General features: G+C 41.1%; 1 protein-coding gene across 2 annotated transcripts; it reads right to left on the bottom strand.

The window, feature by feature from the left end:
- Positions 1–2,045: 2,045 nt before the first annotated feature.
- ednraa (endothelin receptor type Aa) lies at positions 2,046–12,180 on the bottom strand. Of its 2 annotated transcripts, none has more exons than XM_047045169.1 (8): positions 11,923–12,180; positions 10,498–11,030; positions 8,386–8,513; positions 6,135–6,333; positions 5,315–5,467; positions 4,991–5,124; positions 4,569–4,677; positions 2,046–4,051 (listed from the first exon to the last, which is right to left on the bottom strand). In XM_047045169.1, the coding sequence occupies exons 2-8, from the start codon at positions 10,969–10,971 to the stop codon at positions 3,914–3,916; spliced, it is 1,335 nt and encodes a 444-aa protein (XP_046901125.1). In that variant the 5' UTR covers positions 10,972–11,030; positions 11,923–12,180; the 3' UTR covers positions 2,046–3,913. The 2 variants fall into 2 exon arrangements, with proteins under 2 accessions (XP_046901125.1, XP_046901124.1); XM_047045168.1 differs by having other exon boundaries at positions 11,943–12,173.
- Between the last annotated feature and the right edge of the window lie 14,419 nt (positions 12,181–26,599).

Below are 26,599 nucleotides of genomic sequence, written 5' to 3'. Positions count from 1 at the left end.
TTGATATAACATGTTTGTGATATTTCCTCCTGTTTTATATAAAATGTTGGACGCACTCTGTGTAGACTAATATTTTTGAAGGCTGGCTCTATGGTTCTTAGCTCAGTTGTATGAAAGATGAGGTCATTATTAAACTGCCTGAAATAGCCCTAAGAATCTTATTGGCTAGATTGACACAAAACTTTAATATCAACCAGAACATATTAATTCATAAATCATGTTTTATCACAGTTTCTTCAGTTGAAGATTTTCACAACGTATTCTAAACGTGTTCTTCTCTTTTGGTGAAGTTTCTGTACTGGAACTATCGTGCTAAGTCTTGGTTTTACCTAACCTGCATGGTATGAGTTGACCCTGAGGTGTACTTGTTGGACTCAACACTGCTGCATCGCGTCAGTTCATCTGTGCAATGTTGAGAGACAAGTGGGCGACAAGGGAGATATGGGGTGCATGCCACATTCATGGCTTTGATTCAAAATAGCTATTCCCCTGTTGCCTACATTGCTTATGGTGGTGCACTGTTATTTCAGAATTGTGACTTTGCTACACTTTTCTTTTACTGTCTTCACATGTGTCATTTCATTGTTAGTACTTCAGAGCAGTTACCGGGATGGAAACACATATAAACAACATTTATTTTTCTCTTCGACAGATTGGTCTTTCCATTTAGGCAGCAGTAGCCCACTGTTACTTTCCAACATATCACAACAAACGTCTCGCAAGCTCTCTCTTTGTAAACTCACAGAGCAACGTCTCATTATCGACCCAAGTAATGGACAGTGCTGCTCTTTAATTGACCTGTAAGCATTTTACTTAAGCATGAGTGGCAGCTAAGTGGTTAGATGTGATGTGCTGAATCAAGAACGACATTAACAGGGAACGTGTACAATAGCGCTGTGCTGCTGACTTGTCCATCGGCCTTGAACATATTTAGTCTCAACACAAAGGCCACATAGCCCTGATTTGGCTCTGAGCACACTGTTCTATATAGAGAGAGGCTGATTGGCCCTTTGAGCTCCTCTGTTATTTGCTTTTGAGTTTTATTCAATTCACTACTGGCAAGAAGCAATATTCCCAACCAAACTCCACCAATCTAAAACCCTTTACTCTCTCTTTTTCTTTCATTCTCTTTCTTTTTTTCTTTCTTTCTTTCTTTCTTTCTTTCTTTCTTTCTTTCTTTCTTTCTTTCTTTCTCTCTCTTCCTCTCGCTCTCTCTCTTGTCCTACATTTCACAAAACCCAGACATTTTTTGTATCTCAAACGAGTTCTCCCAAATAATGAGAGAAACCCTGTGTTTGTTCAGGTTTGATGGAAACTGACAAAGTGTGACTTGTTTCTCATACATGGACCAGGTCCTGATAGAATATGACCCATTCAGCCTTATCACCAGCCCTCCCAGACAAATAACAAAACAGCTTCCAGGAAATCTATGACACTCTCATTTCTGTTGTTGTTTTTGGGGCTGAAATCCATAATTAAGCAAATAGATTCCTTTGGCTCGCGATCAAAAACACAAATGTGAAAGAAAAACAAATACAAACCATATCAGAATAACCCCCCTTTATCTTATACTTTGTTTATGAAATGTAAATTATTTCCATATTATGGAATTATTATTACTATTATTATTAAGCTGTAAACTAAGCCCAAATATCAAACCTATTTCGAGGCAAAACTTGATTAAAAATGAGACCAGTTGTGTACGTCAAGAGATCCTCTTTTGGCAACTGACAAAAAGCCTCTGTTAGGGATCACATTCCCTCTGGTCTCTCCCAGCCTTTCACATCCTCTCTGTTGACATGGGTTAACCCTGAAGGCTCCGTGCGCCAAGCAGGTCAGAGGTCACTCATTCAAATCACTCCCAGACCGATACTTCCTCCTCTCCCAGACACTGAGAAAACCATCAACAGCCTCTTAAGAAAAATATTGGTCGTTCTTGAAATGTCAGCTGAAGGAATCTACTTTCTTTAAGACGAGGATTGCAAGTTAATCTCAGTGTTCTTATGTTATTACAATGTAAGCTTGTTCTGAATAATTGGCATTTGTACGTACACAAATATGTTTTTATTGGAGTAAGGAGCAACATTTTAAGTGATACACATTTTTGTTGATAAAAAAAATGAAACAATACAATTTTCTATGGAAGAATCTAAATCCTCATAATTGTAAAAAAATAAAAATACCATGTTATTGAAATGACTGTTATTGTAAACGATTCAAAGCTGATGTCTGTTCTGCTCCATATAGTGCTCAACACGCCAACTGAAAAAGTGCAAGAAATCAAATTAAACACAATCACTGACAAGCACATGCACATCTGTGCACTTGGAAATAAACATACAAACCCTGCCACGCACTCGCACACCTGCACAGAGACACAAACTGTACATTCATTCTTTACATACACAGGTTAATTTACTTGTCATTGCAGCATATCTTTAGTAAGCTGATATGATTTGAACTATGATATGATGTTTAACTGGTATGCTCTCAGTATATCGCTCAAAGACTAACTGCCTCAGGTATCAGACAAATAATAACTACATTCAGAGTTCAATAAACAAAAAGTTTAAAAAAGTAAACAATATAATATTTTCCATATAGAATATAGAGGATTACAGATGAATATTTCAAACTACTTGGCTCTTAAAGCTGACAGTTTCTTGCAAACTTCACAGTCTAGCAGGAATAAAAATGGTATAACCTTTTTTGGGGGGTAAGTATAAGAGACCTTTACAACTAGCCCTTATGGTGTACTCAAAGTTAATTATAACTTTTGACTTTGCGGTTTTATGTTTCTTGCATCTGGACATGTTCTGAGAGCTAGCTTGTTATCATTACCCTTTGGGTGGAAGGCCAAGAGAACAGTGGTTAACTTTACTGGCTCAACAGTGAAAACACTGTGAAAGTTGGTCTGTTTAAGGCTATTCAGGGATATTCAAGGTGAAATTTGTGGCACCTTTTCGTTCTTAAAAAATATTGTTCCTTTCATCCAATCCAAAACTGGACAACAAACCAATAATACAAACATTTAAACCAAAAATTATAGAATATTACAACACAGCAAGATTCACAATTTATGAAAATTATCTTTGGTTATGTACTGTTAAAAGCTATACCACAGAGATCGATATCTTGAGACTAGCTCAATGAGAAGGTAATAAACCACAGCAAGCAAGTACATTAGTAAAGTACAATATAACGTGAGCTCTGTAACATCTTTGAGCGCCACAGCTTGACTCTTGGGAACGACAAACACGCACACATACATGTTCACACACACACACGCACCTACACAAACTTGCACACATGTATGATCGCATGGATACACACGCACACAGAGACACACTTCTCCCATCATCCCCTCTGACAGCGACCACTGTGCCCTTCCTTCCTGTGCCTGTCCCAGCAGTGCTGCCCTTTATGCGAACAACACGCCTGGCTACTGATTGGGGGTCATTTATAGCCTACGCTCAGCTGCATCCTTTTAGAACTCCCTCTTTACCCTCCCTCCCCTCTTCATGTCCCCCCGCCTTTCCTTTATTCTTAAAGTCAAGCTTTGCTCCCCTTGTCCATGGGAACAGGAACAGCTAGTATGGAAAGTGTAGGACACTTGCAAACAGTAATGTTGTAGAATACATTATATCTTCACTCAGACTATATACTCATCCACTTACTCTTGATGTTTGAAAGAGCATGAAACATATGGATATTAAAATTGGGTCCTGCAGAGTTTGTGACACAGACTGTCTTTCAACTGACTGTTGATCGGCATGGAATGTCCCTTGGATGGCATCTTGGACCCCCTGTATATGTGGAGTGCCTCTGGCGTGACTCTTCTGACCTTGTTAAATTTGGAATGCCTCAGGGGTCAGTTGTAGGACCACTGTCCATGTGGAGATCTGATGCCATGTTAGTCGCTGTCTTTTCGAAGGCTGCGGTCAGTGTGGAGGTTGTTGGGCTCTGGGCTCTTACACTGGATGCTGGTTCCATTCATGTGTCCTGTGCTGGTGACCTGGTTCTCCGAGTGACACCAGCAACACAAGCAGGACTGGAAGGGGACAGGTGAAAAAGCATTAGCTAATACATCATATTTTAATACATATATATTTATGGTTTTTATATGGTTTTGATGGGTTTAAAACAGTGGAAACTATGCTTTAGCCTTTTACAGCATGCTAGAGGATTCCTCTGGCTATGTCGAGGAGCAGGAAGAGGCACAGTTAAGGGTTCGGGGGTGTACATGAGTGCCCCCGGCCCCCCTCCTTGAGCACAGCCAGAGCAGAGTCATGGCATTTGTCCAGCCCAGGTCTCCTGACAGACATATGCAGTATGCGACCCCAACCCACAAATGGGTTCATAAATCACCATGTGTCTTTACATTTTCCTAATGGAATGTCATTGCCATCACCTCACCCCCTCAGTCGTGGTTAGACTGGTGTGGCCATGTTTGCTTTACTGGCCACAGGATTTCATTGGGAATAGGATTCAGTACAGTATGGGTGTATTTTAGGTGTGTGTGTGTGTGTGTGTCTGTCTGTTTATGTGTGAATAGGGATGTAATGTACCTTGAAGCAGTTCTTGAACTTTTTGCTGACAAAGTAGAGGATGATGGGGTTTATACAGGAGTTGACCGTGGCAAGGTTGATGCTGAGGTAATCCAGGACCAGCAAGAAACTGAAAGAAACAATAGGGATTGGGATCCGCTGATTCAGACTTGGATTAAGCCTAGTCCTAGACTAAAAACATTTTTAATAGAGATCTTCATTGTGTTTTCTCTTATTTTAGGACTAGGGTAAATTCATGTCTGGAAAACTGGGCCAATGTTATTAGTTTTAGACCAATGTATTTCTGTACCAGCATATTCAGTTAGGATTGTTCATGACAGACCGATTAAGTCTTAGACACTTCAGCGGTGGTTATACTTCTGTGAAGGAATGTGGTAGAACTGTAAGATAATTGGGAAAATACTGTTGGAGATGGCACTCACTTGAGCAGTTCACACCGGTCTATGTCATTCTGTTGGTAGACCATTTTTTTGAGAATCCTGCTAAGATGTAGTGGGAACCAGCATAGTGCGAAGATCAGGACTAGACAGAAGACTGCCTTGGCCACTTCACGTCTCTGCGGACACAAATAGCTGACATTACACACTGTCCTCAGGGAGGTTAAGACAAATAGTCTGGGTTATGTAAGTCAACTTCTGAGGCAATGAAAAAGTCCAGAAATTGCAAACGCATACGCACTCTCTGAGTCATGCACACTCATGCACACACACACACTCGAACCCCCAGTGTAATGGTGTTCTTCCGACCTGTTTGAGGTGCTCGCTGAGAGCAATACGCAGACTGCCTTTCCTACGGTTCAGCATCTCGCACGTCATGAGTGTGTAAAACACTGCGGTGCAGGTCAGCGGAACGCAGAAGTAAAACCCAAACAGCCACCAGTCCTTTATTTCCGTATAGAACTGCAACAGAACCCCAACACATCAATAGATTTAAACACAGATTATATACAGTCAATACACTAACATGAACACTTTGAACCTTCTACATCATGTGCAATTTGAACCACTGAATTTAAGACTTCAATTAGTTCTGTGGTATTATGTTCAATTTAATTAAACCGGACAGAAAGTTTTATAAGAGTAAGGCTATCTAGCATGGTTAGCTCACAATATGGGATAGCATACTGAATAGGGCCCCTCTGTGCTCCATATGTGGAGGAGGTACATATGGCTCGGCTTAAGGGGAGTACGTATCAGTCCAGAGTAATTGTACTTGTGTCCTGCAATCAATTATGTACCCTAGGCCTTGTGAACAAAGAAAGTGATCTCCAGATTTCCACGAAAAGAAGGACAATAGAGACTTGTGTTTCTTTCAGTCGTTGTTGAGAGGGTTAGGGTTAAAGTGGTAACGTCAAGAATTCTTTGTGAAAAATAAGGATCATTGAACATTACTTTTGACAATCATTTTGCATTTCTTTTGACAATGAAGAGTTCAGGAAATTGAATTTAATACATGCCAGCATGAGCAGTTATGAGTCCTTTTAAAATCATGGAAGAAACAGGAAACAATTATTAATAAGGGAATAGGAGGGGAAAAGGGGCAGGGAAGGCGAGAGTGTGCCCTTACCCTAATGAACGCCGACTCGGGTTTGATCATGCAGGTGCGTATGGTCATGTTGTTGAAGTCGAAGTCGACCATGTTGAAGCCAATGGCCTCAGGCACAGCCAGGATGAGTGACAGCACCCAGATGGAAATTATCTCAATGGCGGTCAGTAGAGGAACGCCTACGCCCTGAACCCTGCTCCACGATGCCACCGCCCGATACCTACGGGGGCCACAGAGGGACACACAACCAAAGGTGTAAGACAGACACCATAGTTCAAGATCAACAGTGGAGCTTTATTCTCTTTAGAAGCACAGTTATTGGACACAAATAAGATCCTGCGTTTCCCTTGCTTATTTAATTAATGCCAAAGGGGATTTAAAGTGTATTATGCAATTATATTATAATGTTGGTAAATCTCAGAAGAGCAAACGCAATAAGCTGCGCAGTCAGGAAAAAATGATTGAAATGTTAAGATTTAATGAAAAGAGATGATCAATTGTTTATCTTGAAAATCTAATATTTATAATTTGTGATGGCTCTAAACAAACTAGCCTTGTTGGCAGGGACATGGGCTGTCTGTTGGCTTATGTTTGCAAGCTCCACATACTTGTTTGCTTGTTTGTTTCATAAAGGGAAACCGCTTGTCGAAATGTTTTAGTAAAGCCCTCCATCAAGATTTTATGGCGAAAACAATATATTTTTCATAACACATTTGAATATCCCTGTAGAACAACACGGTGGCATTTATATTTCACCAAGTGGTAATGTATCCACCTTTTTATCTTCCTCAAATGCTGAAGAAAGACAGACACAACTGTGATGGTGTTACAGGCAAGTAGATCATATGAGATTTGCTGCACATTTCCTGAAAACAAATGGAGAACATCTGCTCTTGAATGTAACTCAGTTATAATCTTCTGTTTCTTTCACAAGCCCAATATTCTTCTGATGATGGGAAGTGTTAAATATGTATCCTGCGTCAAGCTTTGGCACCTATCCCATGAGGCCCAGAACAGGCTTCCTAATCTCTTATCTCAGTTGTGTCTCCTGGCTCGCAAAGCAAAGTACAGCTGGACTGTAGCCACACAAGTTCCCTTAGTTGATAAAATGACAAACTGCGTAGACAAGTCAAGTCTAGCTGAAAGCACAGACTGGTGCATCTCAGAGCACAGGTGGTAAAATATGTTTTCTGATTTGTTTGCAACTAGTGGTGGCGCATGCTTGTGCAGTGTCCATTGGCGGTGAATGCTAGTGCAGTGGCGGTTAGAAGCGAATACATTTACATTATTTATTTCTTCAAATTCCTGGGGGCTTTCAACTTTAAACAGTGCCCGGTTCTCGAGATAATAGAGCGACAGACACACACACAGATTCCTGTCTTTGGATGACTAATCTTTATTTAGAGAACCAAACATCTCTCAGGAAGCCAAGGTCTCTTTAGAAGATGGTGGCATGGTGGCCACGGCATGGTGTCTTACACTCAGCCAGTAAGAAGTGAACAGGAAGAGAAACTACCCAATAAGATTTTTTCATTACTATTGACCTTATAAACGCCCTGTAAAACTGGCTTCCATTTCAAATAAAGGGTTTACTAGTAACTAACTACTGTCCTATGGCTCGCATTGTATCAAATCAAAAAATTTGCCACATTTCCTTTGTAATTTGTCAATTAACATATTGTTTTTTGAATAGATTTAAAACATTTGGTTAGAATGTATTTAAAAAACACGCCACGTCATTCATCTTGTTCCTCGTTGAATTAATATTTCTAGGTCTCTTTATGAATATGAAGAATAAATAAAGGTGTTTCTTTTGACAAGAGGCCATTCCATAGAATATGCTTTTAAATTAGTTTTAAACTACTTGAATTAAGGACTACTTGTTAACCTTAACATCTGCACAAGCACCTCACTCAAAATGAAAAAGTACCAACTTTGAGTTGGGTATGAGACCACTTCCCATTTCAGACAAGTGTACAGTCTGGAACAGATTAGAACCCATGCCTTTACAAGATCATATAACTATTTTGCAGGGAACTGCCGCTGTTCATGTGTCTCTGAAGAATACAGAGGAATGAAAAATCACTTTTTCTTTTTTTTTGTCTGAGAGTTAACCATTATTACTATTAACCTGTTGGCCTTGCTCGATGAACATGCACACCAGAACAGTGTAATTTACTAAATATTGTAGACTACAATAAAAAAAAGTTGAAGTCCTTCTACAAAACAAAAGCACTGATAATACCATTCACCAAACCTGAAAAAGACTCACCTGTCCACGCTGAGGGCACAGAGGTTGAGGACTGTAATGCCTACGGAGGCCTTCTGCAGAAAGGGCACCAGCTTGCACAGGCACACCCCAAAGTCACTGTCATCAAAGGGAAATCGTGAAACCAGTAGCTGGGGAGAGACCATCAAAACATGAACATACTGTCAGTTGAATCTTCTACAATCTCTTTGAAAGCATCTTCCAAAATCTTAGAAATAGCATGTTGGTTACTTCAAATTTGGCACGATTGGTAAGAATGTGTGCTTCCCTTTAGGCCTACATTCAAGTACAGTACACGTGTATAGTTTGAATTTTGGAAATAATTTAACCATAGTAATGAAAAAGCACTTTCACACTCAAGAAAATCTAGGAAGAGTTGAGCCTTTAGAGAGCCGATTACTAAACATCAGTAAAAAAGTTCAAATCCTTACAATCTTTTTAGAAATGCTGCCTTTGCAACTTGTGACTGTCTTCAGCTACTATAAAGGACTATTTCACAACAACCTAGGGGGAAACCACATCAGATGGGTTGCATGGTCGACAGTGACTAACACTTCAGCCCGTAGGCTCAAGTGGCCATCATCAGATGGTACCAGACCAAACTTTGAACCTACAAAGACCATAGTCAGCCCCAAAGGTTACTTCTTTAATTCAACTTAGATGGTTCCATCTGTCGGTAAATACCAGGAGACATCAAAAGATATATTTTATGTCTTATGTCACAGTACAATAATGTCTAAACAAAAACATTTCAAGCATCATTAATGAATAATCATTTTTATTATTAACTGTCATGGTAGTTTTGGGATTGGGAACGGTTTTATTAACTGTTTCCTGTCCGTTTTATTGTTTAATCCCTTGAACTCTTTCTCTTTTGCTTTGTCAAAGCTCTCCTTGCCAGGCACATCTTCCATAGCCTCTTCAAATAATACCGTACCAAATTAAACTACTCACGACAGTTGTGTGGAAACTGCTCTATAATGCTTTGTGTCTGAAGTGGTCTTGGCAACTCTCCCTGAACAGGATCTGAAAACAGGGTTTAACCAAAAAACTATGGATGGGAGGGGGTTTAACCGTTTGTTCTCAGAGTTGAGGCCAGAGGAAGGACTTCACGGGTGCATCCTGGTACCCCTATTGTTTACTTGGGGCACTCCTTTTAATCAAAGTGTCCAAAGAGCAGGAGGGTGGAGGGAGAGAGGAAAAGAGGAACGGACTCACGTCAATGTTTTCAGTCAGTGTGTGTGGGAAGTTTAATTTTGGAAATAGGGTCAAGCTTCTACAGAAAGAAGCTGATGTGTGTACCTGTTGTGTGTGTGTGTGTGTGTGTGTGCATGTGCAACCCCACCAGAGAATTAAGCCATATACATGCTTCAGCACCACTTTTTTCAGGGCCAAACAAAAAGACATTGTGACCCCAACCCTTTCCTGTGTAACTAAACGCCAAATAGGAAAGTTTTTTTTTTCACAAATGTACTTCAAGCTCTTCCCTTGGACCACAGTACTACCATATGTGCTGACACAGTGGGATCTGAACAACACACCAGTAATACCGAACAGGTGGTTTTTCAAACTACTTGCTGAAAAAGCTTTCCTCTATTTTCCTCTATTTTAATTCTCTATTCAGTGTGATTTATACGACTGCTCCAGTCATTGACACTAAGTAGAACCATCGCATATACACATTTACTATAGTGGGCATGGGTTATTATAACAACTTTGTATATCATCATGCCTCCATTACATGAGAAGAAATGGACCACTCTGTCGTTTAATGAGTGAAGGGACTCATGTTACCCATGTGAATCATCACTGACGCATGTACCTTGTTGAGTGCGTGAGTGAAAAGGTCACTCCTGATTGGAGATAAGGGCTTGAGGCTTGACAACTGATTGATAAGCAGGTCACCCCAGGGGTGTGTGTTCAAGCACACTGATTCCAGTGTATTTTTAGGGCAACTGTGCTTCTTTCTCTCTCACGTTCTCTCTCCTTATCTTTTGCTCTACCTTTCCTAAATGCCATTCCAAATGGTGTGGTCTCCTTTTAGACAGTGTGTATTGAAATGGCACAGGGTCATAATCATTGTCACAACATATAAGGATGTAATGGCTGCCTCACCTTGTACACATTGATGGGTATGTCGATAGTGATGTAGATTAGGTCCCCCAGTGCCAGGCTGGCGATGAGGGCATTGGGTCCATTTCTCATGCACTTATTCTGGTATATAATCCTTAGGAGGGTGGCATTGCCCACGATGCCCACCACAAACACAATGATGGAAATGACAGTGTTTATGTACTTGAAGTAGTCCTTGATGGAGGTTGCTTTATGGCAACGAGGCGGTCTCTTAATTGTGGAGTTCACATGCAGTCTAGAGGCTGGGGGTCTGGATTTGTCCTCCAGTGGTTCCTGATGGAGGCTGGTGGGGATGGGCTCCAGAAAGGGGCTACTGGTGCTGTGGAAGCCCAGGGGATGGAGGCTGGAGTGGTGGAGGAGGCCGGAGAGGGAGTCCACGGAAGTGTTGGTCTCACACATCGCTCTGGCTGCCATGCAGAGTATTAGCACCAACACATGTCGGACTGGGGAGCCCATTATAGAACACAGTCCACACTTTGATTCACAGATAAGGAGAAAAGATCCGATATACACAGCTGAAAAAGAGAAATAGAGAAGGGAAGTGTCATTTCAAGAAACCAAAGAACCAAAATGTGATTCCTTCCTAAATGATACATTTTCCACATATGTTTTTGCATTAGCATTGCCTCCAAAATCACGCCAGACCAAAACGTGTCTGTCAAACAATAGTTTGTCTCTTCCCCAACCACTCAGAGGAAGTCATACAGCTTCCTTCAGATTTTAGGAAGACATTGGCCAAGGAGACACAGATGGGATATGCCAGGATCAGTTATAGTCAGACAATAGGGACGAGTCATCGTCTTTCTCTCCACTCATTCCTGGAAGTAACAATCAGCAACCGGCTTTGAGTGGTTAGGACTGTAGCTACAGGCTAAAGAGGGTTTGGTGTTTTTTTATGGTGTTTTGACAATGCACCCCTTGCTTGGCTTTCATCAGCGTGGTTTCCTCAGCATGCATTCCCCTTCTGTTTCTCATTTATCCAATCGATGGTTACAAAACCAAGTTATTTTAGCATAAAATAATTGGAAATCTGTAGTCTTGTCAGTTTTTCATGAACGTTGTTTTGTAATACAGGTTTTAAATTTCAAAATGGGATGAATATGTCAAAGAATTACAGTGGGACGATTCAATCCACACATTTGAAAGTGTGTTTAAAGGACAATAAAAACTTGAGAGAAAGGTTTACCCTTCTGGTCTTCATTTCACAACTTTGAACACTTTCTCCATCACAACTCTACCATCTCTTATAGCCAAGAGTGCTTCCCGTTCAAAGTCCCAGCTGTCACCAAGTACACAAAGAACTATTTAGCAGCCAGCCCTCAAGTAGCATCACAGTTTAGCATCAGCACGGCACTACTGGGAACGGGTGACGGCACGCAAGCTGATACATTTATGAATTATAAATACCTTTTTGGTTTTTCACCTACCGCTTTTAAAATGCCTGCCTTCCCCCCTTTGGAAACCGTCAGACGAACTTTCGGCTGAAGCCCCCAGACATCTGTATCACATCACATGAGTAATTAACGGCCTATCAAAGTCGAGGAGTATCCCACTTGGTTTGCACAACGCGTCAGTCTGCTCCGAGGTGCCTCTGCGTTATGGCTCAGGGTTTCTTCCTGTGGAGAGTTCAGAGTGTGTGTTTACATGTGTGTGTATGTGGGTGGGTGTGAGTCAGTGCAGTACTTTGACTGGGTGGGATAGTAAATCTCCCCCCTCCCCTCGGTAAAAGCCCCAGCCCCCCAAAGGAAACTTCAACCACCCCCCACACACACACACCCACTGCTCGGGAGAGAGAAAAAAGACATACATTGCGCTGCACTCAGGCACAGGGGCATCTGGGAACTCATCATTTCCCTAATCTGCCCCCTTCTCCCTCTCCACTCTCTCTTTTCTCTCAATCTCTCCATCTCTCTCCTTTCTCATCCCGTGCTTTGTATACACACGCAAGACTGTGTCCTCACGCTGAAGGAAACAAAGATTTCATCGAAAGGGAGGAAGGCACTGGGATCTCGGTGTCCGTGCGCTCTTGACAGAAGTCTGATAAACTTTAAATGAGAGATGGAAGCAGAGGAAAGGGAGTGGGAGAAACCCCCATAAACGTCTTTTAACTTCCTAAAAGGAAAACTCTGTGGGTGGCCAAAGAAAAGTCAACTCTTCCTTTTTGTTTACCGCACTGCAAGCAAGGTCTCATAAGGTCTATGAGGTCGAGGTCTTTGGTTTTCCATTGTAAAATGCTATACAATGGGTATGCTATTGACTCTGTAGAATCTACATTTACAGAGCACCCGTAAACGAAATAAAATTATTGTGGCTGTAGTCCTGGGCGTACACGGTGAACATGGCAAGGTGTGCATTGCTAAATAACAAAGCACTGCGACTTTTTACTCTACGTCAGTGTCCATTATCTGCTCCATAACCGAACACTTAGCAAATGGGCCCTTTATCAATACGTTGTCTGAAAGCAGGAGGAGAGCTGATACAGACCACCCTCCCCCCTCTCTTCCAGAGTTTAGACAGATGCTGCTCGAGGCTGGCTGCTCAGACCGGACATAGTGTGTTGATAGTGCATGTGTTCAAGTAGTCAAGTAGTGTGTTATGAAATTGCTCTCATCTCATGTGAAACATTCAAATACATCACGTACGTGCGTAGGGGCCACTTCACAACCTTTACGTTGTTCTCGCACATGTACACACATGTACACACATGTACAAGTAAGAAACACACACATGGCCCCCACGAATTTGCACACCAACACTCACGCATGCACAAGTAAAGCTGCGGTCCTCAGGCTTTGTATGAGTCCAAATTATTTGCCAGAACCTGATATTCAGACATCTCTTTGAGCTTTTCAGAGATAATCCTCGTTTCCTACACCCTCTCTGGGTTTCCATTTGCCTCCTCTGTAACCTGTTACAGCAGTATGCTTCAGGCCTATGCTTTTCTAAGTCTCCACAAAGGTCATGTTGCACCAATCATTTAATTATACAAGGTTGACGATTTCACCTTCGCTCTAATGGAAACAATGTGTGCTGTTACCAGTACTCCAGTGGAAAATATTACCTTGTAAAATGAAAATATTTATGTGGAACAGTAAACGTTGTTTTCATTTCTGATCCGTGTCCACGTCAAAATAATAACCTCAAAAGGAAAATATAAACTTTTAATGATACAACACTTCGTATTTGTCTTAATAGATATTTGATGCAATTTCTTGACTAATTATTAATCATATAACAATGTTGAAACAGCAAAGAAAGCATGCCCTCATTAGGTTAAAATTAGACTTTTAAGATTCTACTTATACAGATTTAATAAGTTGGATGCCTCTACCCATTGAATCACTGTTCACTTGCTGAGGTACTTTACCTACTTAATATAAAGTGTGACTTAATTGGGTAATGCTAATATTTACTGTCATTTAAATTTAAAGGGATTGTGATTTCTTTAATTGTGGCCATAAATATATCATAGCTCCTGAATTAGTTATGGTCAACAGTGGCAAATATTTTATTAATTGGAATGTGATTTGCTGACAGGATCTGAATTGTTTTTCTTTTTTCCATAGTCCCCTGGTTGCTGGCAGCTTCTGTGGCATTTTAACTTTTGAGAGAGTGGCTGAGTCTTTGTTAATAAATCCATTAATATATAAATGATGAAACCTTTACCTGGTCCCAGTTGCTTTGGCTTTCATGTTGTTGTTGTGTTGTTGTTTGGGTCTTAATCAGGTATTAATGCCATTCTGTCTGAACTCAAAGATGGCAGGCTGCCTAGTAATTCATATGCTTGTTCTCTGATGGCATCTGTCGAAGTGTGCTCTCAGCCTATTGGTACATACCCTGTGGGAAATTTCAACCCAGCCCAAGACTGAGTGGGATGTAAGCAATTTCTTAACTGGGGCACTTGCTCTAAAAGGAAAAAAAAAAAAAAAAAAGCTGAAAAGAAGTTTGAGGCCAATTTTATTGTGACAAGGAGTGACATTGTGTAGAACAGCATAATGCCATTCATACAGTGTTGTGGTTAAATTTGGGACATATAGATTAAGTAAAGAAAAGTTCAAGCAGGAAAGAAAAACTGATTCCAAGAATATGTCTGTTTTGGAAGTATCTTGATAACAGGGTAGTCAATATTTGAATTCTAGTATTAGAGACCCAAGCCATTCATGATGATAAATTATGTATCATTCTGTGAATAGTGACTGTTGTAAAATACATGGATATTCATTTACTCTAGTTAGTGCTTATTTACTCTACTTAGTGCTTTAAAATAGAATATTCAATCAGAATGTCATTTCAAACATTTCGGCCTTTGGACTTTCCATTCCAAACAAGTGATGTTAAATTAGGTTTGACCGGAAGTTGTCTGTTATTTCTGTGTGTTATGGACAGTCCAAGGTCGAAGGGCATGAGAAGTGTGGCTCCTATCTGTGTCCCAACTAAGACTGGGAATACATTTGGTTTCCTGCACGAGGGTTGGTTCTCCTCCTGAACAGCCTCCCCCTTCCAACATGTAAATACTATGTCAGCTTTAATAACAGCTGTTAATTGTCCGATATGTCTCCCATGAGTCTCCATGGTACTTGGAATATTAGAAAGGTTTTATTAGGAGGTTCTTTTCTTATCTCATAGTTGGAGTTGTCACTGACCTCATAAGCACCGGTATATAAATGCATGGTCTACTATTATTATAACAATTATTATTGCTAAATAATAATAATAATAGAAGTCTGATAATTCTTAGTCTCCCCTTTCCCCATGTACCAGTGCAATAATGACAGTTCTTTTGTAGGTAGCCTCTGCCCAAACAGACAGTGAAGTGAATTGCCATATAAGTACGGTCCTCTTTCTAATAATAGCGTGGTCTGGGAGCAGCAAAGTGTATGATAACAGTGTCTTAGACAAGGCAATTACAGATACAGATGCATTCCCAGTCCTGAAGCTCCTGTCTTAATCTGTCACATGTCAAACATGCTCTGTATATCAGTGATAAGAAAGAGTCTGAACCTATTGTAGTTCGGGTATCTCCTCTAGAAAAAGGCTTGGAACACACATTCAAGACACACGTCTTGACTTGGCTACATAGATGGATAGCCAGAGCACTGGTTCTAGAAATTAAACATAAAAAAAAAAGTTGATATCACAGATGGCCTTAATTGGCTGTCTTGAAATTTACCGTTGCTCGCTCTATCTATCTATCTATCATACTTGGAGCCCAGTCCGCCCAACAGCATTTGACTGTGGCGTTCAAGAAATAAAAGGGCCTGTCCAGACAGATAAGCCGTAGGGTGAACCTCTCCGTCTGAAGGCTTCACTACAGACATTAACCTTCAACAGTGGCCTCTGACTTGACTATGGAGAGGGAGATATAGATAACTGATGAAGTGTCTGGGAAGATTATGGGGAATTGGAGGCAGAGCAAGAAGGCCATGAAGGTTATGAACTTTTTTCTTGTAAATGCTAAATATACATGTTGAGTTCCTAGGAGTGATTGAAACTTCACTGAGACACTTTGTTCACCTTCAAATATATTGATGCCTGTCATGATTCATGACACAGTACGATCTGGTGGCTGGAAAGTCCCACTCACTTGCCTATTGCTATTGGTGGCAAATATACCATCTGTTAAGTTGAACCAATACTATTAATGTATATCCCGCAGTGAAAAACATTAATAATGTCCTCATGGAATCTGGTGGAAAACAAACAGGATTTTGAGTCATGGACTAGGGAGAGCTCCTATGGTCAGAAGCATTCACGTCGGTGTCTGGTCACCATATGTTGTCAATTTAAACGTGGAGTGCTTGTCATAAACACAGCTGCGAAGCCAGACTGGCCAACGCCAAAAATTACAAATACAGCGAAGCCGAAAGACAGGAGGCAATGATGGTGGATTCACCAGGTAGAACTCCCACGTTCTACGTATGGAGGTCAGTCAGACAGATATCAATCATGAAGAGCGATCTTTGAATGCATTTTACCTTCCAATTGTCTCCATCTGCTAGGGTAAATGCAGCCTTTGATGGGAGTTGACTGGACAGAAGAACAATGCAGAGATGAAAGACTGTGATATACTTGTAGTAGGCATACATAAGACGTGAAAGGCAGATAAACTCCAAGCATATGGAGGCAAATGGCGAGCCAGGTCTTATCCGACCAACGTCAAGTGCCCAGAAGCCGTAGCGAATCGTACCATTGATCTCTGCTAGCTACCGCATAGAAAAGCTAATAGTTAATTATGTTAATCTGTCAAAGTGGCCTCTCTCAACCTCTCATACTGCTGAGGCGGACGTTTTCATTACAATTTCCTACTGCATCTCATAGCCAGCTGCTTTTCCATACAAACCAACCTTTGTTTTTCTAGAACATTTTATTCCCGACCCCCACCCTCTACTTATTCCACTTGATTGCAAACAGTTTGCGCTCGACTTTGATGTCCACCACATGGGCACGTTAACGCGCCGTTGTTAGCTCTTGTGTTGTTGTTAAACCCCTGGAAGATGGCTTTATCTTTGTCGTTATGCTTTTATTTCCTTTTACATGTATAAGAGTTAGTCAACGTTCACTCTGAATGTAGATATTGGAGTAGAAACATGAGCTTGACTGTGGTTTTGGTCCTTTGGCTTTGTAGCAAAACCTAGTCAAGAATGCTGGGGTGAAGCGATGTCTGAAAGTAAGAGCCAAATATCTTTTAAAGAAAGCCTCACTTGTTTGAAAGTTAGGCTTTTAAACTCAGCATATTGTTATGAGGATTAAATACTGAGGCTCCAAGTCAAATACAATTAGATATCAGTTTATGTAACTCCTGGTTAAAATCAATGTTAATGTTATTGTTTGAAAGGCCTAGGAGTCTGTTGTGAATGCTTAGACTGGAGTCAAGCAGTGACTGAAGGTGGAGGAAATATTTATGTATTGGGGGCAGGACAAGACCTTGGGGAGAACAGTTGTGAAAAGTGAGTACAGTCACAACACTTATTGTAATCACAAAAGCCTTCCTATCATCCTGTCTGATCTGAATGGTTGGACACCAAGTGCATTGTTCTCGCTGTTGTAAACACATACACACATGTGGTGTTGGATACACCTGGACATACACGATATATATAGGCATGCTAATGTAAACACTTTTTTATCTTATTTATACACATATTTATAGTCACAAAAGAACATGCAGCACAGTCTAATTGGATGTTGAGAATTCTCAAAATTCAGTGTGGTTGTGAATTATTCTATTAATAAACAATCACAGAATGGGAGGTATGCTGATTGAAACCTCAGACACTGTTAATGAGCCACAAGTGCAGATGGGACCACTCGTTCTCTGAAACGGTTAACATCCCAGCCTCTCTTTATGTTTCCACTTTACAGTAAGACACCTGGTGCTAGTTCTGGGGGAGGTTATTTGATTTTATTCTGCTCGACATCTTCACCAAGCAGGGGGAAAAAGTTCTGGTGCCATGATATTTCCATGACTCATCTACCTTGTGAAGCAGAGTAAGCCTTTTTCTCCTCAGACCATCTATAAAAGATTACTCGACAGACACTTTATAGCCTCAGAAGGATCGCTGTAAAGGACTGCATAGAGGACTTATAAGGACAAAGAGAAGGCCTGACCTAAATCTCACACAGAGAATACAATTGACCTGGAATTGACTGCAAATCTTACCTTATATTACATTTTCACAGTCAAATATCAAATCATGAAACTGGTTTCCACTAAAAGGACGTTTCACACAGCATCAGATCTTGAACTGTAACAAAAAAATAAATCCCAGTCATTTACTTTCATGACTGTATTTTATTCAGTTTCATTAAGAATATAATTAATCTCCATTAATTGACCGTTCCCTAGGAGATATCCTTTTGTGGAATGTTCTTGTTTGCAGACAGCTTTGTACATGATGCATCACCGTTCCTGGAAGGGCTTTGTTTATCTTCCGTGGTGATTAATGGACCACAGGGACTACTTGGGCCCTGCTGCCCAAAAATAAGACCTTCTCCTGGGGTAGGATGCTCTGTTGGCCAGAGCGGGTAACTCCCAGGACCTTATCCTCCCCAGGATCGTCCAGCCTGTGTTTGTGTAGAGAGAGAGGGAGGGAGGCCGGCAGGGGTCAGAGATACAAGGGTCAAAGGGCAGAGGACAAACACCGTCTGGCAGTGATTATGACACTGATGGGAGATGGCTTGTGTGTGTGCTTGTGCAGGCTCGTTTGTGTGCATGCGAGGGTGTGTTCGATTAATATAGAAATTAGTTGCAGACAAACAATGTTTATTCTGACTGAGAGCCAACTTAAAAGATTCATTAGAAAATCATTTTGTTGGAGGACCAGTAAGTGCAATAATTTAATCTCAAAACCATTAGATTTACTGATGGTGCTACTGTTACTCAGCTGCTTAATCTGCCAAATAAGCACTGATTGCTCTTCATTGTGGGATGTGCATAACTAAGAGACACTATGGACGATTAACCTCAAGCATCGAAATGTCCTTTGACCTGCATAATTATGGTGCTCAGTAGACTTCCTCAGCATGCTTAGGGGCCCACCTGTGTGAACAATTAGGACCAGGAAACTAAGCTGTGAACTCTCCACGACATCAAGCAGGAGTGCATGTTCACAGCTGCAAGGGTTGATGGTCATGTAAGATTGATGATTCTGTCAACGCACTCTGCTTAAAGTTCATTTTCTATTGAATGTTGTTTTAGAGTAATCCCAGTAGTAAGTTCCCTCAGAGAAGGCAGCAGTCTGTCTTATCTGTTTCTCAGTCTCAGGGGCAGAGGAAGTCATACAGAGAGAACTCTGTCATATCGACTGGTGTTTCCTGTGTTTAGAAGGATTAAAGTCAAGGAAATGGGCACAGAGGGCACTGCCAAGTTAATGCAGGCAGGACGTGAGCTTGTATGCTGGCCCTGCCCTCCTAATCACCGACGTGGAGATATGGGTTGTTGGCCAAGGCCTCGTGCAGTTGTAATTGCTGCGTCCTTAATGTTGGGTGGGTTAGTTGTAACTTGTTGGTAAGTTGTAACTGAGTTAACTACTTGTACTCACTGTAAAGTATGTTATTGTTGCTTGCTTTTCTACAGATACACTCCTCAGATGCACTTCTGAGGTTCATGTTGTTTAATTTGTAACTTGTTTAACTACTTGCTCTTATGTTTCTTCCCATTGGCACTTGGTTGCTTATCACAATGTATGCTCATGTTTTGGCTTCCCGCAATGTATTTTGGGGTTATCTCGTTGTCTATGATCATTGACCTATGCACTTTTTGTAAAGCTCTCTCTTGGAAGTCGCTTTGGATAAAAGTGTCTACTAAATGAATAAATGAATTAATGTAACGTTTCGTATCCCCTTAAGGCAGCCATCTTGGAGGCTTGTTCCAGCTAGAGAGTTGATGAAGACTGAAGGAGATCTGAACTCAACCTGAACTGTCTCTGTCATTGTTGCCTGACTTATGACACCCAGGAATGTGTAAGTGGTTTGTGGTTGTTCGGGGACAATTTAAAACTGTATTGGGGGCGAGGAAAAAAAATGGAGAAAGGATGAGTGCCCACACAAATAAATATCTTCATTCTTGGACAGAGAGAGAGAACTTGACAGAGACTGGGTTGAAAATTCACCTTTTGGCAAGACAAAACAAAGAGTATAAAGACAAGAAATAGACATCAAACTGTTATAAATCTTCTCTTCTCTGAAATTATGAGTATGGGGGAAAAAAAGAAAAGGAGATCATAAGGAGGTCAAAAACCAGATTTGGACTAAACTTGAGTCTATCCACTCTCCTTCTGCATATCTTAAATTGATGTGAGTGACCACATTCATTTTCATTTGTGGGTAACAATGCATGCTGGGAGGCTTTGGTACTTGCACACTGGGCATGTGCCACACAGTGTCATGGAGGTATGTGACATCCACTCACAGTTACTGGAGAGAGACAACGTTTCTCTGGAAGTTTATGGAGATGGCTGCTGCGGGTTTGAGAAATTGTATTTGAATTGTTTTGAATTGCCTCGATGGACATCCACAGCTCGCATCACGGGTGATGTACTGACTGGCAAAGGCCATGATGACTTAGCAATCTAGATGTCTGAGATGTTTCAACTTATGTTTCACATAAAACTAGCTTCAGACAAAACAGAGACCTGCTTCCACATAACTGTGTGAGAACCCTGTCATCCCTTCCCTGTAATTGTTTACACTAAACAACCACAGACTAAACAGGCTGCTGCAAATTACATGACAAATATTAAGTTTAACAGCTAAAACAGTTCTACATTTGTATTTATGTGTTAGCTGTAGTGTTCCTATGGGAAAGCTGTGGAGGGTATGACTCTACGTGACTAAGGAAATCGTCCCTGAGGGAATCGATGAACAGAGGCTTGGGAAAGCACTGTATATACACTCTCTAAAGAGTTAAACACTACACTTAGCTACATGCGTACAAGCCTAACCGGCATGTCGGCTTTCTAAACAGCACATGCTGAACCACAGACAGCTGTGGGAACCTGCCTAAAAGTTTTTTCAAGTGCGATTAACATGTACATACAATGTTATACAATTTAAAAATCAAATTTCCTTAAAGAAATGCCGGAAAAATTGCTAAAGTGGTTTAGTCATTTGTAAAGAGTTTCGATTTATTGTGTGTTGTTCATTTGTTATATTCCAAATCTCGTAATATTCAATTGAATTACGTGCATCCTTTAATAATGGGTTCAGATTTCTCCCTCATTGATTGTCTGAGCTCATGCATCTCAAAGATACACTTGTCTTAACTGGAAAGCATCTTCTGTTAAATAGTCAACTCAATCATAATTGTATTACTCCGAATCATATTGAATTAACTGTAAAAAATCAATTTGGCACAGTGAAATAAAGCAAGTCTGAATACACAGTCGTTTCCATGTTAGTATGTTCCAATGGAGAGGTTCATTGTGGTCATTGCCGTGAGGTGGAGTATCAATGGAACAGCATGTGGGGCTTCCTACTGTGAGGTACCCTCAGAAGAAAGAAGATTACATGTTTAGAAGTGGAGAATCAGATGAACCCTACAGCACCAAGTTTCTTTCACCTGATACAGTAGCATAATAGGCTTGCGGCATTGCTAATGACCCAGACTACCCTGCTGTCTCCACTGTCAAAGATGTAGCCATCAATAATACTGACCTATGGGGGTTGAGACACAAGATGGTGGGTTGAAGTCCTGATCCTTTCTCTGTGTGTTTGTTGTAAAAGCATTGTCCTAAATCCGGTTTATTCCAACTTTTGTTTACTGTAAAAAAATAAAATACAAATGGAAGTGCAAGAGAATAGTTTTAATGATTGACACCTACTGTATGTAAAATCCAATGCCACAGAACATTTTAAGTATATGACTGAAGCAGTAACATGTGACCAGGGGCGGCCCGACCCAATAAACAAACTAAACATTTGTTTAAGGCCCAGCGATGGTTCGAGGACCCTCCCCCTCCAAAAAAAAAACACTAGAATAAAAAATAAAAAATAAACCAATCAATGGGCCCCCTACACAATTTTTGTTTAGGGCCCCCAAAACACGAGGGCTTCATGTAACAGTAGATGTCATTTACGAAACACACATGCCCAGTTGAGCGCATGTTAGCTTGTCAGAGGGTTGTACTGGTGAGATGTGCCAGTCTTTGTGCCTTCCATCCCATTAGCATCAGTATACATTCCAGCTCACTGGGCTACACAATGTTTAGCTTGGACAATGTCTCCATTGGAGCATAAATCTCTGGCCAAGCTGAGTGTACATTTCAACAAACCATCGAGCATCGGAGTATCGGGAAATATGACCTTAAGTGGAAAATATACCAGGGAACTCTTGTCCTTATGTTTTGTGTTGCATAACATAGATCTATTTGCCAGGCAACACGTGTCCTCAACTGCTTCAACTATTGCCACAGTCAGGGTCAACTGGTTGGAGTAGTGGCTGATTTTTAATAAACAATGAAAACAATTATCTACAACCAAGAAATGCTTCCTTCTTGTGCAAGCAGACCACCTGGCTATTGTTGGAGTGTCCAATCTAGAATTATGTCCACTGAGAAACGATCAGCCTCTTCTACTTCCGGTGTATGTCACTCAAAGGCATTTCGCCCGTCAACTCTCACCCAGAGAAATATTGGGTCTTGCTCTGGGAACCTGCAGGAACTCAATATCAGCCTGGGGAATTCAATAAAGGAGGGAGGCCGAACAGGAAATATTCTTCTTATGGTGAAGGATGGCCTCAGTTGTAAGTCTGCTCTGTAACATGACCAAGGCTTAGGATAATTGTAAAATAGTGTTTCTGGTTAAAGTAAATGGCATGTAACAGGATCCTCTTCAGACTATTTTTCAGCAAAGATGCACAGCCAGTTGGAAAATGACGCCCTTGGATAAAGAGGAATTCTATTTGATAAGAGTCCTTCTGGATTTTCAGATGCTGTCATGTACTGTAGTGTACGTGCAATGACCAACCATATTAGCAATAATCAGTTTCTATTAGGTGGTAAATGAGGCAGCCAATGCCACTAAACGTGTTTGAACAACTGTACCGGTATATCTGTAGCTCTAGACCGGAGAAAACATTTAAGCAGGAGTAAAGAAGACTAGCCACTGTTTTCCTGATGAGAGCAAAGTCACTGGCTCGGTTAAGTCTCTATTCAGCACTTTATCCTTTACCCCCTTTTCGACCCAATTAATTCACCAGGAGAGGCTTTCTCTACAGAGGCTGCTTGTCACGCGGGTTTCTGAAGCGGGGTGAGGCCCGGTATAATCCCATTGCGTTGCACTACAAACGAAGAGTCAAGAACATCAAGAAGTTCTCTCATCACAGACGAGAGTGAGGCAACTTTAGGGACAGATGTGGAAGAACTAAAGGATCACCCACGATGAATAGCTTCAATAATACATTACAAAGGAAGGGGGTTATTGTTACAGGAGAACCTGGCCTGGTCTTGGTCCAACCTGACCTCCAGCCAACTTCAACCAGGAGACCGGTGAGGGAAAATCGTTCCATATATATTCCTGGCATCTCTCATGAGGCCGTCACGACTGTGTACATAGCGCTGTCCCCACATCCGGGGAATCATAACCCCCTGGAATTGTTTTTAGAAAGGAGTCTTTTTCCAGTGAAGACATGCAGTTCCATGAACCCCATCCAATGAAAACAGCACCCGTCCCCTGGTGACCTGTGGGGATTGTCCGAACGGGTCTCCAAATCCGTGGGGGGATACTAGGGGGGCTGAGCTGGGATGATTTAATTACACAAAGAAAACATCACAATTCACAAGGGGGTTATGGGTCTGTGTGTTGGGGCTGATATTGAGGCCCCCTGCTTGGCTTACCTGCCCCCATTGTATGGAAGACTAGTTGGAGCCACAGGCCAGTGTTCCTTTCATGTGTATTTCTAATTACTGAGGAGGCGTGCAGCTGGTGTAGAAAAAGAAATAGGAGATATGAACCGCAAAAAGACGTGTGTGTGTGTGTAGTATGTGTGTGTGTGTGTGTTTGTGTGTTTGAGCATGTCTGAGCACATACATGTGTGTCTGTGTTTACGTCCCTGGTGGATGGTCGCTAGTGTGTGTTTACAGGAGATGGAGACAGAGGGCTCAGATGAGTTCAGAGTAGGGTTTGATCTGGGTTAACTAACTCTCTCTGTAAGTCTTATGCTCTATCATCCCTGGATTCCTCTGAGATCTGAGGGACCACTTCAGTTCCTAATACCGTGGCAGCAAATGTACTTGAAAAAGGACAATAATGAATATATCTATCTAATATGTCCTTTATACCAACAAAACAGAATGACTTTGAGACCAATGTACTGTTAATGTGACATCATTCTGACATATTGTTTTATGTGCTTCGTTATGTACAGAAATGTATATCCCTTAACCAACCAACCAACTGATGTTGTGAATTAGACATCCTTTTCAAGAATGGTAGCTAATGAGAACATACGTCATTATTTGAGTCAGTGTATAATACGCAGACATTGCGTAACGTGACTCATATTTTAAACACACTGTAAATTTTCCAAAGCCTCAAGACAAGCATGACACAAGCAGACAAAGGATATCATGCAAAAGGTATTCTCAGAATAAGTTTCATGTCAGAGAAATGTGTGTGTGTGTGTGTGGGGGGGGGCAATATTTTTCAGAATATTAACAAACTTCAAGGAGACAAAGATGAATCATTTCAACTGCACAGTTTGTTTGTAAACAGCAGATGGCTCATGCACAGTTAGTGTGCTACTTCTTCACACATCCCAACTCTTTTGGCATGATTTAGATATGTAGACATACAAGTAATGTAATTCTATCTTGAACTTGCTGCACTATTTTCCTACACCCGTCAATCGTCCTGGCGTGCACATATTTAGAACAAACTTCTAGACCCTTGCCCTGGGATTAATCCTCATTTCAGTAATATGATGCATTTTATGGTAGGGTTTGAGATCAAGATGATAAAGAGGAGCTTTTTTCTATTAGGTTCACACCATTTGGGAGTAATTTCATTTGTGTTGATATGGTGGGAAAGTAATACATAGCCATACTCTTTGAAAAGTGACGGTCATTACATTTACATTCAGTCATTAAGTACAGGGACATTCCCCCCGAGACAAGTAGGGTGAAGTGGAGGATGTTGTGTCCCAAGGACACAACATCATGTGGCGCGGCGGGGAATCGATCCGCCAACCTTCTGATTACTAGCCCGACTCCCTCACCGCTCAGCCATCTGACTCCCTCTCATTAATAATATAATATGACTGTACAGAGAATCACAGAGAATTCTTGAAGAATCTCACACTTATTGTGTATTGGTGGTCTCACAGTAACATCCCCTAACACTTTCTTCCTCACTTTTCAAATAATTGTTCTCCTAAATCTTATAAACCAACAAAAACTCTTAAAGTTTCTTGCGGTTTCATGGTTTATTTTGAATATCTCACAACTTCCCTAAACTACCATCACCACCCTTGGCAATACTTAATAATCAGTAATAGAAACGCTTGACAACTAAGATTTAAACTGTTCCCAGACTGACAAGCTGGCAGGATTGTGATCTTTCTTAGAAATACAAACATGGATCAGAGGGCAAGAAAACAAACAATGACCTGGCTGGATGCAAGGAAAACTATTTTATAAACCGTGTTTGAAGTGCATTGGACACAGTCTTTACTTTCAGATATCTACTTGTAGATATGTAGGCTACTGGAACTGTTAACATTGCTCAACTTTTGGATGTGGATTTAATATATTTTTAACTTTTAAGAAGGAGATGTAAACATTCTTGTGTTACAAGAGGACAAAACAGGAGATGAAAGAAGAGTACTAAGGTAAGAGTATTAAAAAGTACAACAGAGGAGAATAGAGTAGTGGAGAGTACAGGAGATGAGAGGAGAATACCGGTGATGAGTGAAGAGTACAGGAGATGGGTGAAGAGTCCAGGAGTTGAGAAGAGAGTAGTGAAGAGTCCAGGAGATGAGAGTAGTGAAGAGTCCAGGAGATGAGAGCCAGGATAGAGCAAGGTAGGCCACCTGAAATCAATCTTTTCTAGCCTGTTGTAGCCCTTATTTCTGTCCCCCATAGAGTAGGACCTGTGAGGTCTTGTCCAAGAGAAGTGCAGCACAGCCAGGGTCATGGGTTCAGTTTCATCACATGTGCAAGGCTATCACGATGAATGGCTGAAAGTCGAATGGCCTAAGTTTTGAAAGAATGGTGCTCACCTTGTAAGAGTATGTTACCACTGTAAAGCGATCTCTCCTACAAAATAAATGTGATTTGAACTTGATCTCTGACAATGACAAACGGTCACCTTAGATTTCCGAAAGGTGTGAATCTCCTTGACAAGGATAGACTGACAGTATTTGTTTGTGTTCGAGTTTGAACTCTTGCCCCTGTGAAGCCTAGATCAAGTATGAACAGCTGATGTGACGCTGACACGATGAAGAGGACATACGTGACCTGTGGAGGCGTGCGAAGGGGGCGGCGGCAGCACAGTTGTCTAGGTGTTGACAACAATGTTAGACAAACATGTTAGGGAATGTCAAATATGAGTATTTATAGGTTATTGTGTTATTGACAGTCCATAAGAT

The sequence above is a fragment of the Hypomesus transpacificus genome, chromosome 22, assembly GCF_021917145.1.
Source record: "Hypomesus transpacificus isolate Combined female chromosome 22, fHypTra1, whole genome shotgun sequence".
In the NCBI taxonomy this organism is placed as follows: Eukaryota; Metazoa; Chordata; class Actinopteri; order Osmeriformes; family Osmeridae; genus Hypomesus; species Hypomesus transpacificus.
Note: the sequence above shows the minus strand (reverse complement) of the source record. Positions and strands in the feature narration are given on the sequence as shown.